This window comes from Hippoglossus hippoglossus, chromosome 7 (assembly GCF_009819705.1).
Source record: "Hippoglossus hippoglossus isolate fHipHip1 chromosome 7, fHipHip1.pri, whole genome shotgun sequence".
NCBI classification, from domain to species: domain Eukaryota; kingdom Metazoa; phylum Chordata; class Actinopteri; order Pleuronectiformes; family Pleuronectidae; genus Hippoglossus; species Hippoglossus hippoglossus.
The window spans coordinates 10,774,657-10,794,410 of NC_047157.1; the positions used below are offsets into that span (position 1 = coordinate 10,774,657).

Below are 19,754 nucleotides of genomic sequence, written 5' to 3' on the forward strand. Positions count from 1 at the left end.
GTGTGTATTATATTGGTTTTATCCTGATACAACTCAAATGATGCAGTATGTTATTAATAGGGCTGCAATTAACAATTATTTTCATTATTGAATAATCAATTTATTGATTAATTTTTTGTTCCATAAAATGACGGAGAATGTAAAAAAAAAAGTCTATCTGTGTTTCTAGAGCCTCAACATGGCTCAAATGTCTTGTCCACAAACCAAAGATAATCACTTTACTTTTACATAAGAGGAGCAAGGAGAACTATTATTAATATTCACATTTACAAAGCTGAAATCAGAGAATTTTGACTTTTTCATTAAAAAAACAATCAAACTGATTAATCATCCATCAAAATAGTTAATTTCAATAGTTGATGGATTAATTGTTGCAGCCCTACTACCACAACTGAGGTAAGACATTTTTAAAAACTAAAATAATTAATGGTATTTATAAAGGAAATGCATTTTTAGGAAAACCTACCACATTACAGATATATTTTTTGTTGTGTACATCATAAAATATGAAGAGTCTCTTTGCTCCTCCTTGTAAATGTCACATACAACCACTGTGGAACACTAGGTACAGTCTAATACATTGCAGCAGCGCCCTCTTGTGTTTAAGGCACAGAAAATCAGTCACCACATCTTTACCGTATATGACTGACTGATGATTCTACAGACAGACAAGCTACATGTCAATATATTGTGTTACGATTAAGAAACTTGGGAAATAGGTTTCTTAATTTGGGAAAAACTTCTAAACTGTGCATTTATTTATTTATTTAAAGCTTCTCATATTCTTAAGAAGAAGTGTTGATCCCACACTTGGGATGGAAACTGAGCAAACAAGCAGGGGAAAATGTGCATGTGTGTGATAAAACTACTTTTCTGTCTAATAAATGTTTCTATGTTCAAATGTAAATTGTAGAGTAGCAGCCGGAGTCTTCAGCTTCTCTCCTGAATCATGTTCCGGTTTCAGTTCGGGAAGCAGACATCCTCTCTACGTTTAAGAGTCGGCTTAAAACCTTCCTTTCTGATAAAAATTAGAGTTAGAGCTGGTTCAGGTCTGTCTTGGACCTTCTCTTAGTTATGCTGCTGTAGACCTTGATTGTCGGGGGCATACGACACATGGAGATTCTCTTTCCTCCTCTTCATCACATTAACGTCCCTTCAATACAATCTTCCTCTGAGTCCTTGGGCTTTATTGTTACAGATCCAGGATCGCGGCTGCAGCCCCATTGGGATCGTGGTGGCAGCTGATCGAGGATTATGATTACAACTAGATATGCTTAGATATAAAATCTGCCTATTACTACCATTACTGCTATCACTACAACTTTCTTTTGTATAAATAATTTAAACATTGATACACCTCTCCATTTTCCACCTGTCTTTTCTAATGAAAGGTGTAAACATTGTTATTTTGTTGACGTGCTCTGTTACACGCGGCATCTATTACTCTTCTATCTGTCCTGGGAGATGAATCCCTCACATGGTTTTTCTTGCAGTTTGTCAAGGCCTCTGAGACAAATTGTGGTTTGTGAATATGGGCTACTAAAATAAAAATCGATTGAAATGTGTCTGTGTTTAGGCACCTGACTGTTGAACTGTCCAAATAATTCCTCTGCTGGGCCAGAATCTTCTGCCATGTCAAATGTGGAGAGGGCAGCATCCATGTAGGCCTGCACATCGGCAGCTGGAGAGAAGAGAGGAAACAGTGAGTGCCACCTGTGGTGAAGGAGAGAGGAGCATTTCACAGCAGGTACAAGAGTTTTTTTACATGTGAAGTATTGGTAACTTTCGGTTCTAAACTGTTTGAAAATATAATTTACTCTGATTGTTTAGATGTGATCAGTCATTGTTGTACGTAACAGCTTTTCTGCATAACCCTGATATATTGATCACTGAGGGTAAAGAGCATCTCAAGCTCGTCCTGTTTCACTACAAAGAAATCAGGACTTTCACTTTCTCATAACCAACATAGCCAAATGTTAATAACCTAAAAAGTGGCTTTATGTTGCCGTAAAGCTCTATAACCCAGGACGACAGGAGTATAAAACCTCATCTAGCAAAGATTTAGTGAACTGATGAAGACAGAATGATTAAGTGTATCTGAAAGTGTACCAGATGTTCTGTGCTCCATCTGGGATATCCACCGTTCCCACATGTCCAGATTGTCTGTTGTCATTTCCATGATCTCTAGGCTTGTATTGACCAGCTCTGGCTTTATATTACGCTCTGTGCGCCTCCACACTCGGGACAGACTCGCCCTGGCCACCAGGGACATGAGCCGGGGGGGAAGCTCCAGGAGGCGGCCTGCAGGTTTGAACACAACGATATTCTTCCAAGGTCAGTACAGAGAAAGACAGTGTTCATGTTTTTCCTTTATACAATATCAACATTAAAATTAGCTGCATCAGAAAAGTTGCTTTGTTAAACTACCAACGAACGATATTTCTACAAAAGTCAAACTGGTTGACTCATGTCCACCCATGAGAGTCTGTGTGACCAGAAGTAACATCGCCGTAACATTGCAAATTCCCCCTTTGTGAGACGAACAAAGGATTATCTTAATTATCTTAATTAAGCTCCTCCCTGCTGGTTATCTGGCCCCTCCCACATAACACCAGTCACTTCTCTGCAATCAAAAGACACCTGAACCTCAATCTGGAAAAATATAAGGAAAGAAACCAAAGAATTAAACAAGAATGAGGCACGGACACGTGATACATTAAAAATATTCTTTACTTCTCATTCACATTCCACACATGTATCTATTGGAAATTAGCATAGGCCTTCGCAAACAATCGCTCCTGGCAACATAATGTGCAAGTTCTTTTCTTCTTATCACTCTGCCGGCGGCACCGTTGCCAGCACTGCCGGCGCTGCCACCGGCGCCGCTTCTGCCACCGCCACTGCCGCCGCAGCTGCGGCCGTCGTCGTCTTCTTCTTCTTCTTCCTCTTCCTCTTCCTCTTCTTGCCTGGTGTACTGTCAGTTTGTCCGCAGGGCATCATGTCTGCTGCAGGTGTCTGTTCGTCCTCTGACTGGGGATCTTCAGGTGTCGTCGTCGTCGTCATCGTCTTCTTCTTCTTGCCTGGTGTACCGTCAGTTTGTCCGCAGGGCATCACGTCTGCTGCAGGTGTCTGTTCGTCCTCTGACTGGGGATCTTCAGGTGTCGTCGTCGTTGTCTTCCTCTTCTTGCCTGGTGTACTGTCAATTTGTCCGCAGGGCATCACGTCTGCTGCAGGTGTCTGTTCGTCCTCTGACTGGGGATCTTCAGGTGTCGTCGTCGTTGTCTTCCTCTTCTTGCCTGGTGTACTGTCAGTTTGTCCGCAGGGCATCACGTCTGCTGCAGGTGTCTGTTCGTCCTCTGACTGGGGATCTTCAGGTTTCTCCTCGCAGGCATGTGGACTGTGTGTAGTTGTCGCCTCAGGGCCGCTGTGACAGAGCAGCAAAACACAAACTTACTAAACGACTCTACAGCCTCTGAGTGACGTGGCCGTCAAGATAAACATGTCCATATCAGTCGATAAAAAATATACATATTATAATTATCATGATAAATGTAAAATTATTTCTTTTAAGTTTGAAGATTGATTTTTGCTCTAAGTGAAGGTTGGGGTTTTAAAGAATTACAAACACAACAAAACGTTTTATGAATCTGAGGTCGATCAATTATGGGTTATACCTCCTCACTGTGCTTACACAATGCATAAGCATTACATATTAGACTTTTTTAGGAATCATACACCAAAAATAAATAACTAGGTTGCAAAATAATTATCCATGTAAATTAAATTACTGATTACCCTCAGAAATACAAACCCCAGAGCATTTGTAACATTATATAGGAAGGATTTTACATGATACCTCAGTATTTACCTGATCTGAACAGCTTCCTGCTTCTTATTTGCCACCTCACTGTGTTTCTCCAGCATCGCCACGAAAAAGCCTTGTGTGCGGGTCGTGGCGATGCTGGCGCGCAGACACTGAGTAAATGGCTCCAGGCCTCGTTCAGGCCACTGAGCCAGAAGAGGAACCAACCTGGAGGAAAAACCACACACACAAAAGCATTCAAGCTATAGTGATGTTCCATATTCCAAGCTCTTACTGGTCTTCAGTGAAACACAGAAGTGAATAAACTAAATGTGCAAAGAACAAAACAACTACAGTATGTTGACCGACGCTGCTCTGGGAAACCAGCATTCTGGCAGTGGGTGACTGGCTGGCAGATTTGATAAAAGTACTAAATAACTGGCCAACATACAATATCTCCTGACTTTCCTTTCTTTTCAACAACAATGAGAGACTTAAACAGAGATGTTCTGACAGCATTTGTCCCTGTCCAATTCCTGGACTTTGCATATAGTGACATATTGTGTAATGATCAGATACCAACGCATTCAAATATGTTATATAAAACTATATAACATATTTAACAGCTGAATACTACTAACCCTGTATTAAGTGATAATTGCTGTTATTGTTGTCTGACCTGGCTCAGGTTAAACCCTTTTGAAAAAAAATACAAACAGAATGATGCCAGACAACATTTATTATCTAGTTTATCTTGTCAAAAAATGTTCACATCAAGGGACCAAATAGTGAAGCTCTGACTGAGTGTTTCTCTAACGCAGGGTGGACAGGCCCCTGACATGTCATACTGAAATACTCTCTAGACAACAAACTCAATACAAGTGGAGGGAATGATGCCAAGTCACATGACCTAGACAGCAAATATCGATGAGTAAATGGTCAAAACTGAACAGCGGTATGACTATTTTCATTTGGATTGGGTGTTGCTACCTGAAGCCGGGGTTCTGCTGCAGACAGGCTCCGATGACGTCCTCATTCTCCTGGCTGTGGACGGAGCAGGTGGAGTAGACCAGGCGCTTCACGCGGGGGAACCTGAGAGCGTGGTTCAGGCACCGCAGCTGGAAAGAGGCCAAGGAGGCCAGACGAGCCTGATCCTTCTCCTTGTCGGCAGAGGTGCTGTCCCGGAGGCACACCATACCTGCAGATTATATCATCATTAATATTTCTATCTTAACACAATATGTATTTTTGTTGTAGCTGTTAATATGAAAATACAGAAACATGACTACACATTGTTTTTTAAAGTCGTCATGAGGCTATTAATGGATGGAACCAATGGACTAACCTCTAACAATTGTATTTCATGAGTTTATTATGTGTTATTATGTGACGTTAAATCATCTTTAGAGTAACTTGTTAATATATCTGTCAAGTATAGTCAAGCAAAGATCACAATATTTCCCTGTGAAATGTATTTGAGAACCCCAAAAAAAAATGTACGCTAGTAAAATTCATGTACTTCCAACTTTTACTTAGTTACTTTCAACCACTGGCAATAACATGGAAGCAGGTTTGGTGGTGGCGCTCTGCTCCTGCGATGCCCCAGAACAAACGGTTTAAAGCTCCACAGAGACCTGACTCCGACCCAGTCTGGAATGATTCAGGATTTTATATATTAAATTTATCTAAAGTGCTCATGTGCTCAAGATAGTTTGTGATCATGTCTCTCATGTAACTGTGGTCACAGGTTTTTCGAAAACCCTTTTAAGACAAAAGGATCAAACCAAGAGCGATGTCCAGAACCAAATGTCCAGAGCATTCAGGCGAGGGGTGGCGTCTGGTTAGAGCGAGCAGGAGGCAGGACATGACGTATGAATGCTGCTGCAGAAAGACCAGTGTTTTTGTTTAGAGCACATCAACACCTGCATCTTGATTTATCACCAAAAGCCCCTGAATCTTATTGTCTGTATGGCCCCTTTTCTATCCTGACATGTTCATATTCATCCAGTTTCGCGTCCGTTACGCGTTAGAAAAGTCATCAACTCGCTCTCGCTTGTGAATTTTCCAGACATTTTCCTGCTGTATTCTCCCATGAGCTCACACGGACATTCTCTGGTCTGAGAGCAGATTTAGGATGTCAAAGACCTGTGAAGACAGGTGATCAGAAACCTGGGTCATGTACACACGGGGATAACAGATTACTGTACCTGATCCACTGCAGGAGGGATCCAGCAGGATGTACTCCACATCTTTATACTGCGCCCCGTCAGAGTCCACCTTCAGGAAGTCCTGGTGTGCCAGCTGATGACAGGTGACCCCGGCTCGGAGCAGGAGAGTCGACATGGTGGCCAGTCGTTTGGCGTCCATATCAAAAGCAAACAGCTTGCCTTTGTTCTTCATGATGGCGGCCAGGTGGCTGGTCTTGTTGCCGGGGGCAGCACAGGCATCTATGACATGGCAGCCAGGTGGAGGGTTGAGGAGATAGGCGGGGAGGCAGCTGGCTTTGTCCTGCAGGATGATGTGCCCGCCCTTGTACAGGAAGTGGTCATGGAAGTCAGTTTTAGGAGCGAGGACCAGCAGCTCTGGCAGGTGCATGTCCCTCACAAAGTGATTCTCCTTCAGGGTGAGGTCCTCCAGCCTGGAGGCGTTTCCCTGGAAGGTGAAGCCATCCCTCTTCAGGTAGACCCCAACATCCTCCACGGTGGTCTTCAGGGTGTTCACACGCACATACCTGGGCAGGCTCTCCCCGGCGGCCTTCTGGACACCGGCCGGGAGCAGGTCTTCATTCCGGCTGACCTTCTGCTTCACCTTCATGCGGGCCAGCGCCGCCTGCAGCCTGGAGCGGTGCTTCATCATCATCACCTTCCAGGAGCCTCCGCACTTCAGGCCCTGTCCGATCAGCAGGTCGTACACCAGCACCAGGGCCAGGTGCGGCCTCAGCCGGGTCTGCTTCAGCAGCTTGGTGGACTCGATGAGCTCCAGCAGGACGGAGGAGAACTTCTGGGTCTCACACACCAGAGCGAACAGCTGCTTGATGTTGGAGAACTTACTGTCGTACACCAGGGTCTTCAAAGCGCCCTGCTTCCTCTCCGCCTTCTCCAGGATATCTGCGGCTTTCACGTACAGAGCCATGGCCACAACCAACCCCCAGTTAGCTGGCTAACCGGGTTAGCTGGTTACTTGCAGTCGGGCAGCTCCTGGTGTCTAACTAGTGCTAGCTCTCTGACTCAGTCCTCAGCGGTGGACACGTGGTTTACTTGTCTCCTTCAGGTTTCATAAACGCAGCTCCTCGGTTGTTTTTCCTGCGCACATGGCACAAGAGCGTCACTGCGGAAGTTTGCGCTGGCGCATTGTTTTAGACGTAGTTGGTCTGTTCAGCCAATCACTGAAGACTACAGAATGACGCCAACAAATCATCACAGCTCTATAAAAACACTTTATTAGTAACATCTACTACAGTATACAATGTGTTATGTATTTTACTGTACTCTCACCTCTATTTACTTATGAATTAACACATTCATGTATTAATTATTTAATTTTTATACATGTTTTACTTTTTATTTTTTGTTATATATGTTCAATGATTTATCTGTATGTATGTGATTCTATTTGTATGCATTTATCTCTGTCACTGCTTGCACAGTGAAAATTAAATAATGGGAAAAACACTTTGGTGAAGGAAGTGTCAGTGTTAGATAGATGGTAAAATGAGGTGATTTCTTTTATAAGAAACGTATCTTTTGGCAAAAAAATAAAAAAGAATTTACTGAAAGAAGTTGAACATTATATTAATCTGATTTCTAAATCAAATAGCAAAAAGGCTATTTAAACCAATATGTATTTCTTTCGAGTAACTTTGAGTAATAAACCTCTCGCTCTTCTGTTTTTTTTTCTTCTGATATTGTCTTTGTACACTCTCCCTTTAAAACGTTTTCTTCTCTATAATAAAGAATGAGGGAATTTAACAGCCACCATTTCTGGTCCAGCATCCAGTTCTTACAATACAAAAATACTTACTTTTTAAAATAAACTTCTATATTACAATTATTAAATAATTATTGATTAATAATTTATGAAATGTTCAAATGTGTATTTCAGGGTTAAACTTTGATTTACAGCATATTTCATCCAGATTTGGTTTCCTGGAGTCATAATGGTATTAAAATATTTAAAATATGTATTTTTTAATAACTTGTCAGTCTTTACAGTCACTATTCCCAGCTGATTGCAGCATTAGTTTTATTCTTAGCCACATGGTGTTGTTACAAAAAAGAAAACTTCTCTGACATGAATGAAAACACTGGGCCGTAAAGAAACTGTAGAGAAAAAAATGTCCTTAATATTTCGTACACAAACATTCTCTGGGTACTTCCATGTGGAGAAACAAAATGACTGAAGTTTAAACCAGTGTCTACAAACAAAATCAGTCAACTGTTATTCAATGTGAACTTTAGTTTGTTTCTAACCGTCTAACCCTGCCAATCTACAACAGCCAAACCATAGATTGTAGAGAATGAATGAAACTGGGATGTAGAGGATCTTTTCCAACAGGAAAACATCTTCAGAAACAGGAGGAAAACTGTTCAGAAAGCCATTTGCATCTCGACAAGACGGCCAATAAAATGAAAGATATGAACAAACAAGACATTGCGTTCTCATTCAGTTCACTGTCATGAGCCAACAAAGTACAACTCATAAAAAAGTTTTTACAAACATTAAAATCATCAGCTGTTGACTGACCTGCTGAAGAGAGGAGAGAACATTTCTCCATCAAGAGAAAACAGTTGATGTGTAGCAAAGATGCTTAAATCTGATTTAAGCATCTTTAAAATTATTTTGATGGTTTTACAGCAGATTTGTGTTTTTCTGTGGGAGACAGACAACTTCAGATTTTACACATCAGGATTCAGATGAATTAAAATTAATTCATCTCCTCCTTTGTCTGTGAAACAGAAGTGACAGCATGAGGTCTTCAGAGGAACTCATTTTAGTCTGAACTGAAAAAGCTGCAAAATGAAAATCCCTGTTCACTCCTCTGGCCTGAACCTTCTTTAGGCATGAATCAAACTTGGGAATACAGTTTCACAAGTCTATCCAATTCTGTTTTAACAATAAAGGTTAAGTACTCTGTGAAGGCAAAAATATGCTGCTTTTTACTTTCAATCATCTGAGCCCATACTCTGAGCTCTGACAGTAGGCCACTGGTTTTACATCTTGTTTTTTCATTCAGACTTTTCCGTTTGCACTTTTCAATTTCAGTTTGTTGCTGTTGCCAACAACAACAAAGTTGAAATTACACTCAGGTTAATTTAATGTTAGGAGAGATTGTGGATGTGCAAGCACCATTTACAGTTTAGCGGATGCTGAGTTTTTGTTTAATGTGATGTGACTAGCATAAAACAGTGAGTATGGGGAACAGATCTACCAGAGCCATTAATGACTGGATCCATCAGTGTTTACTGGCCCCATTGTGCTTTTTAACAGTCTTTGTGGAGTCCTTATATAGAAGCAGTCTCTCTGTGGTGTGATGTGGAAGATGGTTACTCTTGGCTCTTACAATACATGCAGCCATTGGAAAGAGTCTGTCAAAGCCGCCTGAGGTGGCCGGTACTGCCAGCAGCTTCTTGGCGATGCCCTGGAGCATGGGAAACCGATCAGCAGATTTCCAAAACAGTAGACTGGAGTTGCTCTCGCACTGTGGTTCAGCCAGGTACATATCAAGCTCAGACTCAGACTTCATGGTCTTTGCAGGCAGTTGGAGGAAGTTGAAGGTGGACTTGCGCTTGAGTTCATTTCCACTGACTCCATCGCAGTTGTTTTCATCTTCGCAGGCACCAGATGCCTCCATTGGTGTGTTGGTCTGGTTCTCCTCTTGGTCATCCGGCTCTTGTTTAAACTCCTTCTTGATCTGGTATTTACCTGCTTCCACAGAGGGATATACTGAGGCCCCCATGCTTTCTAATGTGGTTTCCATGATGGTGTGAGCATTGTGCTTCGTTGGAGGAGACAGGAAACCTGTCTTGTTTTCCAGTTTGACATCAGCAAACGGCTGAAAAATAAAATATATGCAAGACAGAGCGAGATATTTTAATTGATGCACTCCATATAAAAAACACAGAGCTAAATATATAAACAAATATACTGAGATTTAAATCAAATCTAAGATGCCCCGCAAAATTCCATTTTGAAGCATTCAGTTCATCAGCTCTCTGGATAGAAAATAGTTGTGACAGAACAGTCAGAGCTCTCTGCTAATTCAGTACCTGCATTTTGATCCTAGGGTTAAGCACAGCAGCGAGTATCATGTCCCTCTGGTGAATTAGAGATTGGAATCGTGTGTAGAGGCCTGTGCGCAGAGCCTTGTTGAAGTGGATGTAGTTGGTGACACTGCTTTCCAAGGTTTTATCCAGTCCAACGAGGGAGGGTATGATGAAAGATATGGTCACACCATTTCCTTGCAGGACCTTAGTTGTAAGAGGCAAAAGGGAAATGTTCACACATGCTCTTCTACAAACAATACCTCTCTAACAAATACTTCTTTGAATGTATTTGTATTTAGGGGTTCACAAGGAAAAAGATTGGGCTTTAGTTCAAGGATAAGACCTATGTACAACTGACAAACTAAGACATGCAGTGTTTCCTCTACGATATTTTTAGCAGCTAATGGCTAAAGTGCTTCAGTATAAGATTAGACTAGAGAGATATTTATTGATCCACACATCTGGGAAATCCACTTGTTACAGCAGCAGGCAGGTCAAAATGAGGTAGACAAGAGAATAAAGACAAATTAAAAAGGACAATAGAATAAAAATAAAGAATTAAAAGTCAATTTAAAAACATAACTAGCCTCAACAGTTGTGCATCCCTAGATGCACACAGTCGGCCAAAACCACTGTCAATGAAAACACGTAAAAAGTACAGACACACAAAAACTCAGTCACATTCACATTTCTTCTTAAAAAAAGGTCCAGTGTGTAGGACTGAGGGGATTAATCAGCAGAATTTGTAAAATAATGATCATAATTATATTTCAATTAGTTTATCCTGAAACAAATTTTGGGTGTTTTTGTTCTTTGTTCTCTACATTGAGAGTGGGTCCTCTTCCACAGAGGCCGCCATTTTGAATAGAGAAACCAAACACAGGATCTAGAGAGGTGTCTTTTGAGTTTTAGTTATCTTAAGGCCACCCCTACATGCCCGGGAGGAGGAGCGAGAAGCAAGTGTTAATCTATCTGTTGTAAAATGGTTGGTTGTAAAATGCAACTTCACCACCAGATGCCACTAAATCCTACACACTGAATCTTTGCTTAATTAAGGCCCACAAATAGGTCCCAAAAGTGTGAGGATTAACGGTCTCTTTTACCTGTAAGGCCTCCTCAAAGGGCTCAAGGAGACTCAGGATGTCAAAAACTTGCTCCCTCTTGACCATGATCAATGGAGGGGCGCTGGCTGTGTCGCTGGCCTCTATGCGGGCCAGGGCAAGGACCTTTAAAATGGCGCTCCAGGCAGACTCCTGTACCATGCGGCGTAAATAAAGCATCATGGAGTTCCAGCGACAACTACTTGAAGAAGGGCACAGAGACACGTTGCACTCCCTCAACAAAACCTAAATAAACGAAATGACACAAAATGGTGAGGTTAAAACAAAATCAAGAATTAAACATCTTACCTTTTCGAATCACTGTTGCCATAAAGATTTATGATAACATGTGCCCAACATAAGGAATAAATTAGCACAGAAAGACAGTAATGACACTGAATGAGACATAACAAGATGTTTGTAAATAGACCAGTCCATCGTATAACCGTCCTCTGACCCAGTATCAGCTGGGATTGGCTGCAGCCCCCCCACAACCCTCAGTTTTAAGTCATATAGATAAAGGATAGAGTATAACCATTTATTTGACAGTTAACAAAGAAAATGCATTTTACATTAGAAACTACCAGTAAGTCTGATGTCTGGGATTTAGTGTGTCCCCACACAGTCGAAAAATATTAATGTGAGATGTTCTGCGATTGATATGCACACGTAATGCAGAGTGATTTATAAAAACTTAATTAAAAGCACAACACAGCCTAGTGCCAACTCTTCAGATGTGAAATCTAATAATCTGTAACATAAAAAATACTTTGACAGGGAGTATGTGCCTTGTCAAGAAAAATGTAAAACAGAGTAAAATAAATATGCTCGTCTATTTCTCCTACCTCACTCCAGTAGGCGCTTCTCCTAAAGAAAGTCACTACGTTGTTGACCTGTAAGAGCAGGTTCTCCACCACTCTGGAATTCTTCAGTGCCTCCTTGATCACTAGCTGCAGTGACCTGGCCACACAGGTGATCCTTTTCCCGATCTGCAGCTCTGAAAAAGGGGACTCGGTTTCTGGCATCTGGTTGGACAAAAATGTCACTGTCTCCTTCCCATTTGGTTCTCCCTTGTTGGCGGAGCAGATGATTTTGTAGTCGCAGAACAACTTGTTCTCTGACAAGGTTTCTTTGGCCTGGTTGGTGAGGATGTAGCCGATGCTGCGAGGAAATATGCCGTAGCTGAGCAGCACGTCTTCGGCCTCTCTGGCCACAGCGGCACTGAGGTTTTTGTGGCGTAGATGTCGGAAAGCCACGATGGGACGGCGGATCTGCCAGGAATCACTGACAAAGTGGAGCTGCACGACGACGATGGGCTCCTCCACTGGTTGGGACTCATTCCCAGCCCAAAGGTCAAACGTGGCATGAATGGTGTTCTCACCATCTTTGGTGCTTGCAAGGCAGGCTTTAAAGTCACGGATCAGCTGAGGCTTGATTGTTCTTTCCACATCATTGTAAAGCTGCAGGCCCATGGCACGCTGGGATAGCCTGTTGTATTCAGGGCTAATGGAACTGACAAAATTCCTAAAGCCTGCGCCTTCCAAAAAACTGTGTGGAACAAAGATACATTAATGTGGTGGGTGTGTGAGGAGGTGATAAAGACTGGTGATCAGATTTCTACATCAACACTTGGCAGACATTCGGATAACTAGCCTTTCTGTTTTAGTGCAGTAATTCAATAAACACAAACATAGTTGCTTGAAAGACAAGGAACACACAAGATATCGACCAAGGAACACACACTCATTAAGTAATTTCTTTAACTTGCAAATGAACAAACTTGGGTATTTTGACAACTACCCCACAGGGACAAATAAACAGCAACGAGCACCGAAAGTTACCTGAATGGCAGCATGTCCTCAGCGATCATCCTCAGTGCTGCATCAACAAACTTTTTCTGGTCCACCGCCGTGGCTGCTGGTGGAGCACCTGAGTTGGAACTGGGACTGGAACTCGTGCTGGGGGACAAGGGGGGACTCGGAGAGGAGACCTGTCCCCACGAGGCCAAAGCTTCTGGAGGTGAACCAGCCGCCTCCTGTTCGGAGTTCTTCCTGACCTGCAGAAAAGCAATAAGTAGGAGAATTAGACCAAGTCAGCCAGCTGGGAATATCTTGGAGATAAATTGTTTGTTTTTTTTAAACATTTAGACATTTTTTGTTAGGCATCCAAAACCAGCTCTTAAAGATTTGCCAGGGAAGAAATCACGACAGGACTTCCTGGTTCAGCGTCTAACAAAACGTCACACTTAAAGTCCACCTGTAACGCAACATCTAATGATAATCCAGAATACTCTCAGGGCAGAAATATCTTATAATTTTATTCATAGTCTGATCAGCAACCCACAAATGACCAAAAAACTCATAACTTTGTAATAACTTAATAAAAATACCAGTTTTATGATTTAAAGCAAGCAGTGTAATACAATCACCAGGCATTTATTAGGAACTCCATACTAATACTGGGTAGGGGCTTCCTTTACTCTAAAGCAGTGGTTCTCAAATGGGGGTACGTGAAGGCACTCCAGGGGGTACGTGAGATTTAAAAAATATATATTTAAAATTAGCATCCATTCAAAAATTCTTTAAAAATAGTTATTTCATAAATATTCAATAAAATATAAGTGTAAGTTCATAAACTGAATTTTATATTCAGTACGCTATTCAATTTCATTATTCTAAAAACCCAGAGTCTCCCCCATACCAGGATGGTTTGACCCAACCTGGCACACGCCACCTGTCAGATCTTTATCATGATCCCAAAAGAGGGCACTTTAAGTTGATACTTATTTTTATGTGCACAAATCTTTATTTATAATTGAGATAATTATTTCTTTTTTAATAAGTCTTTAGTTATTTTTATATATTTTTATTTCCAAATAGTTCAAGAGAGACCACTACAAATGAGCAATGTTATGCATATTGATGGAGTTTTAAATGTTTTGTTGATGTTTTTTCAAATGTTTGAAATTTGAAAGTGTCTAGTTACAAAGTTTAATAAATGAGAAACTGATGGCCTAGCGCTGTTTATTACATCTTCTTTTCAACCAAAAATGCTTTGCGCTGGTTAGGGGGTACTTGGCTTAAAAAATAATTCACAGGGGGTACATCACTGAAAAAAGGTTGAGAACCACTGCTCTAAAGTGTAGTTCACACTGTACGATTTTCAGCCCGATTTGTCAGTTGCAATTGTGTTTTTCCAAGTCATCGACAAAAGCCCCCGATCTGCGGTTGATCAGCATTTTACCAGCTACATCCCAGTGATGATTAATAAACAATAGCAAAAAGTGGAAATGAGAAGCAGTGAGCCTTACAAAGTACATGCAAAATTCTCTCAAAATACCGTTCCTTCCGCAGACGGTTGAGTATCAAGGGAAATGCTTTCAGCAGCATATTTGAACAAGCCCAGATCCACCTTATGTTTCATGCTGAAGTTCCAGTGATTGTTCACAGACGTGTTTGTCCTTCAAGAGAAATAAAAAGTGTGCATTAAAATCACTGTCATGCCTGCTAAAAATAGACTGCAACAACCACGCGACTGCTTTACATCAACCTCGTCAAGTTTCACCACAAACAAACCCACCTTCCAGGGAGCAGCTTGGCAATCTCAGCCCACTTGTTCCCTAGAACGGATTGGGCTTTGTAGAGGATTAGGTCTTCTTCATTGGTCCAGGGGTTCTTATTGAGCAGTGGGTCAAGGTGGTTGTGCCAGCGCAAACGACAATCTCTCCCCAACCGCCCTTTTAAGCACTTGGCAATAAAAGACCACTGTCTGGTGCCGTACATGCCCACCATCTCTGCTATCTGTCCAAAGCAAATACACGTGCAAATGCAGGAGTACAAAGTGAGATGGGACAATATTCAGTAAAAACTTTTTAAGTAAAGTCTGTATCTGATTTTCTGTGTCATTTTTCAACCTTTTCATCTTCCTCTTTGGTCCAGTTGTCTTTCACTATATCAGGATTCAGACGATAATGCCAGCGGCGCCTACACTGGATTTCTGTCCGCCCCTGTCATGGCAAGAGGAAATTAACCCTTCTTTTAAATATTAAAGCAGGTTGTTGCATTAGTCAAGGTTTAAATATTCACCGTAGGACATTGGTTAGCATTCAGAGATATACATTTTTTTTAAATTATAGATACACAGCTCCAACCTCTCTGGGTTTTCACCCGTTCCATAAAGCTTTAGTTCACATTGCTGATTCATTCATTCTCTTTCTCAACCGATTTTGTTTCTGAATACTTACGGGTAAAACAGAGGCGATGGTTCTCCAATCGTCCTCAAATTTGCTGAACAGAATTTTGAGATTTTCATCCTGAACAGAGGAAGAAATCATTTCAGATGCACAATCATTTAATGTCAGCTTTAAGGTCAGCTGACAGGTACAGGTTATCAGGAACTCATTACAACAACATGGGTAAATCACAGAGACTTCACAATAGGATAATTGTGAGAGAGCCATGTAGTTTTTATTGAATTTATAGTTATATTTAACATTAGCTAACAAATAAATTTGGCATTTTCTTAAGCATAATCCGTCCTCCTGCTACCATGCAGCATCACATTTAAGTGGCCAATGTAATAAAGTATTGAAAATATAGTGAGTAGCTCCAGATAACATCAACTGGTAAGTGTCCCTCACCTCCTCCTGACTCCATTTGACTCTCAACTTGGGAGGATCAGTCTTCTCTGCTGTGTCCGAGTCACTGTCGATGTATAGATTACCATCCCTGGTTTCTTCCATGCTGCAAACCCAGTTAAAAGCAATATTTATGGCTTTTCGAGATATAGAAATTACTAAGAGTGAGAAAACACATTGGAAACAAGACATCTCAGCTAAATGTAGACAATGTACAGTAAGAGATCAACACATTATATGGTTGATATGAATATTGGTTATTTTTGACCGCGTGTTTAGCCATCACATTAAATAACCCTTACCCGTTAAAACATCAGCGAATATGTGTGTGCGAGTGTGATGTGCTCAAAGAGCGATGTAAAATTAGATCAACACTGTCCAGGCCTATGAAGAACAAGATGCTACAACTGTTTTATAAACAGTATTTAAAAAAGGTTAAGATTAAGGTGAAAGGGATCTATTGGCAGAAATTGAATGTAAAATAATCCCAGTGATGTTTTCACGAGTGTGTTTCATCGAAATTGTACAAATTGTTGTTTTCTTTACCGTAGAATTGGCCCTTTATATTTAAATACTTAATATTTACATCAGGAGCGGGTCCTCTCTACGGAGGACTACATGTTTTTTTTTACAGCTGCTCAATGACTTTGTATAAACTTTATAGTTACTGGTTGTGCCTCACAGCAGGGAGCCAACACAGGGAAGTTGAAATAGCTTAGCAGCTAATTTGAGCTTCGGCAAGGCAAACCATTACGAAGACATTACATTACATTTAGCTGACATGAGTGTAAGACGCTCTGCAAAATATCTAAACAGAAAACGGTGCAAGTATCAAAACTAAGTTACTTCAGTTATTTATTTATTTTTCAAACGCTAACTTGGCTAACTCTTGTACACGATGAAGATAAAGTTAATTGACACACACACACACACACACACACACACACACACACACACACACACACACACACACACACACACACACACACACACACACACACACACACACACACACACACACACACACAAGTTCCTCAAACAGCAGGAAGTTGAGTCGCGCGTTCCTTCACTTACCCGCGCGACATGTCCGCTGTGTAGCCTCGGGTCTCTGCCTCCTCCACGCTGCTGCTGCTGCACAGTCAACTTCTTTCTACACAAACTCGTAAGGTGCCGCCACACACTCTCGATGAAAACGTGTGTAACTACAACACAGAAACCGGAAGTAGTGGCGCCGTGTGAGTGCGGAGAGTGACCCGGGAGAGTGGAGGGGTGTGTTCAAGAACACCATGGCAGCGCAACTGGTTCCGGAAATGAACAGAAGGCGGAGGCTGTTGGCGACGACTGGGCTGTGAATGGTCAGGAGATGGCAGAGGGAAGTGACGGATCAGGAAGTGAGATGGGACTTGAAGTCGATAGGCGGGAGAGGTGATATTTGGTGTGGAGTGGAAGATCGAAGGTCCAAAAGTAAACGAAATCGTCAGTGAAAGGGGAATAGAGGATTGGGATGAGGTACAATGTTAATAACATTGGTAAAGAACAAGAATCAATAGCAATCCAAGTATGGGCAGAAACAGACAGCTTAGAGATAGTGAATTATTATAATCCATGTAACAGACTGACACCTGAAATATTAAATGCAGCAAGTGGACCGGTCCATGGCAGAGTAGTATGGTGCGGAGATTTTAATTCACACAGTACATTATGGGATGCAATAATACAGACGATTCTAATAAGTGTCAATCATATTTTTCATTTAAGAAATTATGTTCCTAAATAATTTCACAGCCTGCAGTTGTGTATGACCTTTTGTGTAGTGATGGCGAGATGAAGCTTCATGAAGCATTGAAGCTTTCCATCCAATTGGTTCACTCATGGGCCGAAGCTTCACGGTGCTTCATTTGCTCTACTGTGCCATCAAGTGGACAATAAATGTAAAACAGGCAGAGTGGTTATAATGACACCATGGCTTTGGTGTGTGACGCTTTGAATTGAATAAATGAATGAATGATGTTTGTGATGCCAATACATAAATTATGAACTTATTAATATGGTGTCTGTCTTTATGATACAATGGCGGGATCAAAAGGGAAAGTGGAAACAAATTGGGCAGAAGGTCGTGATGTGAATGTGCTTGTGTTACTTGTAACATGTAACACGTAAAATAGGGACAACATTTTATTCATTTTTATTTAAAAATTACAACTTTTCCACAGTGCTGGGTTTCAGGCGGTTTCTTTTTTTTGCAAACAAATGCGCAATAAAGTCCCAAGTCCACAAAATGTGAGGGGGGGGGGATCCATTGCGTTTCGCTGCCCCTTATATTTCGATATAACATCTGAGCTGACGAGCCAATCAGCACTGACTTCCAATCAGACAAAGTTTTAAGTGTAGGTTGTTGTTTTATATTTACAATATTGTTATGTAGGTAATAAGATGGGTTCAACAAATGAGTATTTTTCATGGTATCATAGACTCTATATAAAGATGGATGACATGGCTTCTCCCCAAAAGGGAAGCCAAAGCATTTTGATTGCCTCCTGGTGGCTAGCTGCAATATACAGTAGGTCATAAATCACGCCTCTTCCATGTTGATGGATGGGAAAGTTAAAGCACACATCAAATACATTTTTCTCAAAGATGTTTTCCATCATTTAGGTAGTTCTATCACACTGATGTATGAAGTGTTAATTTTTCCAGTAAGTTTGATTTTAATTTGTTGTTTGATGCTATAAAAAGGAGGTGAAGCGTCATTATCGACAGCTGAGACTTATTCACAATTGGTCGAGCAGGTATATCGACTGGACCATCACCCAATTGCAACTGTGCTGACTTGGCTCCAAAGCTGCAAAAAAGCGGCGTTCCTATCCGGGGTATTTTAGCTTAATATCTGCATAGTGGGAGGAAGAGGAGACGTGTCATCCATCTTATTACACAATCTATGGATGATATACTTTTATTAGGGGTAATTTGTTTGGTTAACAGCACTGAACATTTTTTAAGACTGTTAGTCGGCCAGCTATGAAACTGAGAATAGCCTTTATTATTAAAGCATGTGACTGGAAGATATTTTATGGCAAATATTAAGATATACTCCTCATTAGCATAGGCTAAGTTGCATGCAGCAATAGTAGGGACAAGTAATCTCACAGCAGATTACTTACTGATGAACTTAGTTCCAGTCTAGCAGCCTGGGCTGAGTTGCTTTCCCTCCAGCCATGTATGCCCTTTTCTGCCTGGTCAGTGGGGAATGTGGTGATTGGCTAGTCAGTAAATACACAGTCAAAATTCATGCTTGTAAATTGTAGCTTGTACCTTTAGTGTCACAACAAGGATGAGAGGCTTACTCAGTGGTTTTCAAAGTCTGAGACTCTGGGCCTCCTCTCACACAAAGATTGAAAAAAAAGATGAAGAAAAGGTTTTCTCACTTTCGGGATCTAATCCACAATTGAATGAAGATCATCATATTGATTTGGCATAACGTCAGATTACACCAATTACAAAAATTGTCTGTCTTTAGGCATTTTTTTGTTTCTGACTGAGGGAAAGTGGTAAAAAAAATCCCCCAATTCCCCAAAACTACTGTATCTCAGAGCTATCTCTTTATCTAAATCACACTCATACACATGTAGGCTGTTCTACGTGGTGTCCTTTCATTTCTTCATCTCCATTCACGGAGTCTCCCCTAAAATAGTTTGGAGCCACAAAGGTGCATGTAAGGCCTTGGTGTGTGAGGCAGAGACCCGAGACACAGCAGACATGTCACGCGGGTAAGTGAGGGAACATGCTACTCAACTTCCTGCTGTTTGAGGAACTACGATGTCTGTGGGTGTGTGTGTGTGTGTGTGTGTGTGTGTGTGTGTGTGTGTGTGTGTGTGTGTGTGTGTGTGTGTGTGTGTGTGTGTGTGTGTGTGGGTGTGTGTGTGTTGAGGTTAAGTAAGTTGCACAGCCTTGTT

At 41.3% G+C, this 19,754-nt stretch overlaps 2 protein-coding genes across 5 annotated transcripts; both read right to left on the reverse strand.

Annotated features, from left to right (window-relative positions):
- Window positions 1–2,712: 2,712 nt before the first annotated feature.
- nsun5 (NOP2/Sun RNA methyltransferase 5) lies at window positions 2,713–7,151 on the reverse strand. Its single transcript, XM_034590684.1, has 5 exons — window positions 6,010–7,151; window positions 4,793–5,000; window positions 3,869–4,030; window positions 3,282–3,424; window positions 2,713–3,080 (listed from the first exon to the last, which is right to left on the reverse strand). The coding sequence occupies exons 1-5, from the start codon at window positions 6,932–6,934 to the stop codon at window positions 2,833–2,835; spliced, it is 1,686 nt and encodes a 561-aa protein (XP_034446575.1). The 5' UTR covers window positions 6,935–7,151; the 3' UTR covers window positions 2,713–2,832.
- A 1,970-nt stretch (window positions 7,152–9,121) lies between these two features.
- Window positions 9,122–17,155, reverse strand: mybl2a (v-myb avian myeloblastosis viral oncogene homolog-like 2a). Of its 4 annotated transcripts, none has more exons than XM_034590679.1 (11): window positions 16,876–17,155; window positions 15,805–15,907; window positions 15,409–15,477; window positions 15,079–15,171; window positions 14,745–14,965; window positions 14,505–14,625; window positions 13,007–13,221; window positions 12,011–12,713; window positions 11,169–11,411; window positions 10,069–10,269; window positions 9,122–9,854 (listed from the first exon to the last, which is right to left on the reverse strand). In XM_034590679.1, exons 1-11 carry the CDS (start codon window positions 16,884–16,886, stop codon window positions 9,255–9,257), a joined length of 2,580 nt encoding a protein of 859 aa, XP_034446570.1. In that variant the 5' UTR covers window positions 16,887–17,155; the 3' UTR covers window positions 9,122–9,254. The 4 variants fall into 4 exon arrangements, with proteins under 4 accessions (XP_034446570.1, XP_034446573.1, XP_034446572.1 ...); XM_034590682.1 differs by having other exon boundaries at window positions 15,412–15,477; window positions 16,876–17,063; XM_034590681.1 differs by having other exon boundaries at window positions 13,007–13,224; window positions 14,508–14,625; window positions 16,876–17,063.
- Window positions 17,156–19,754: the final 2,599 nt, after the last annotated feature.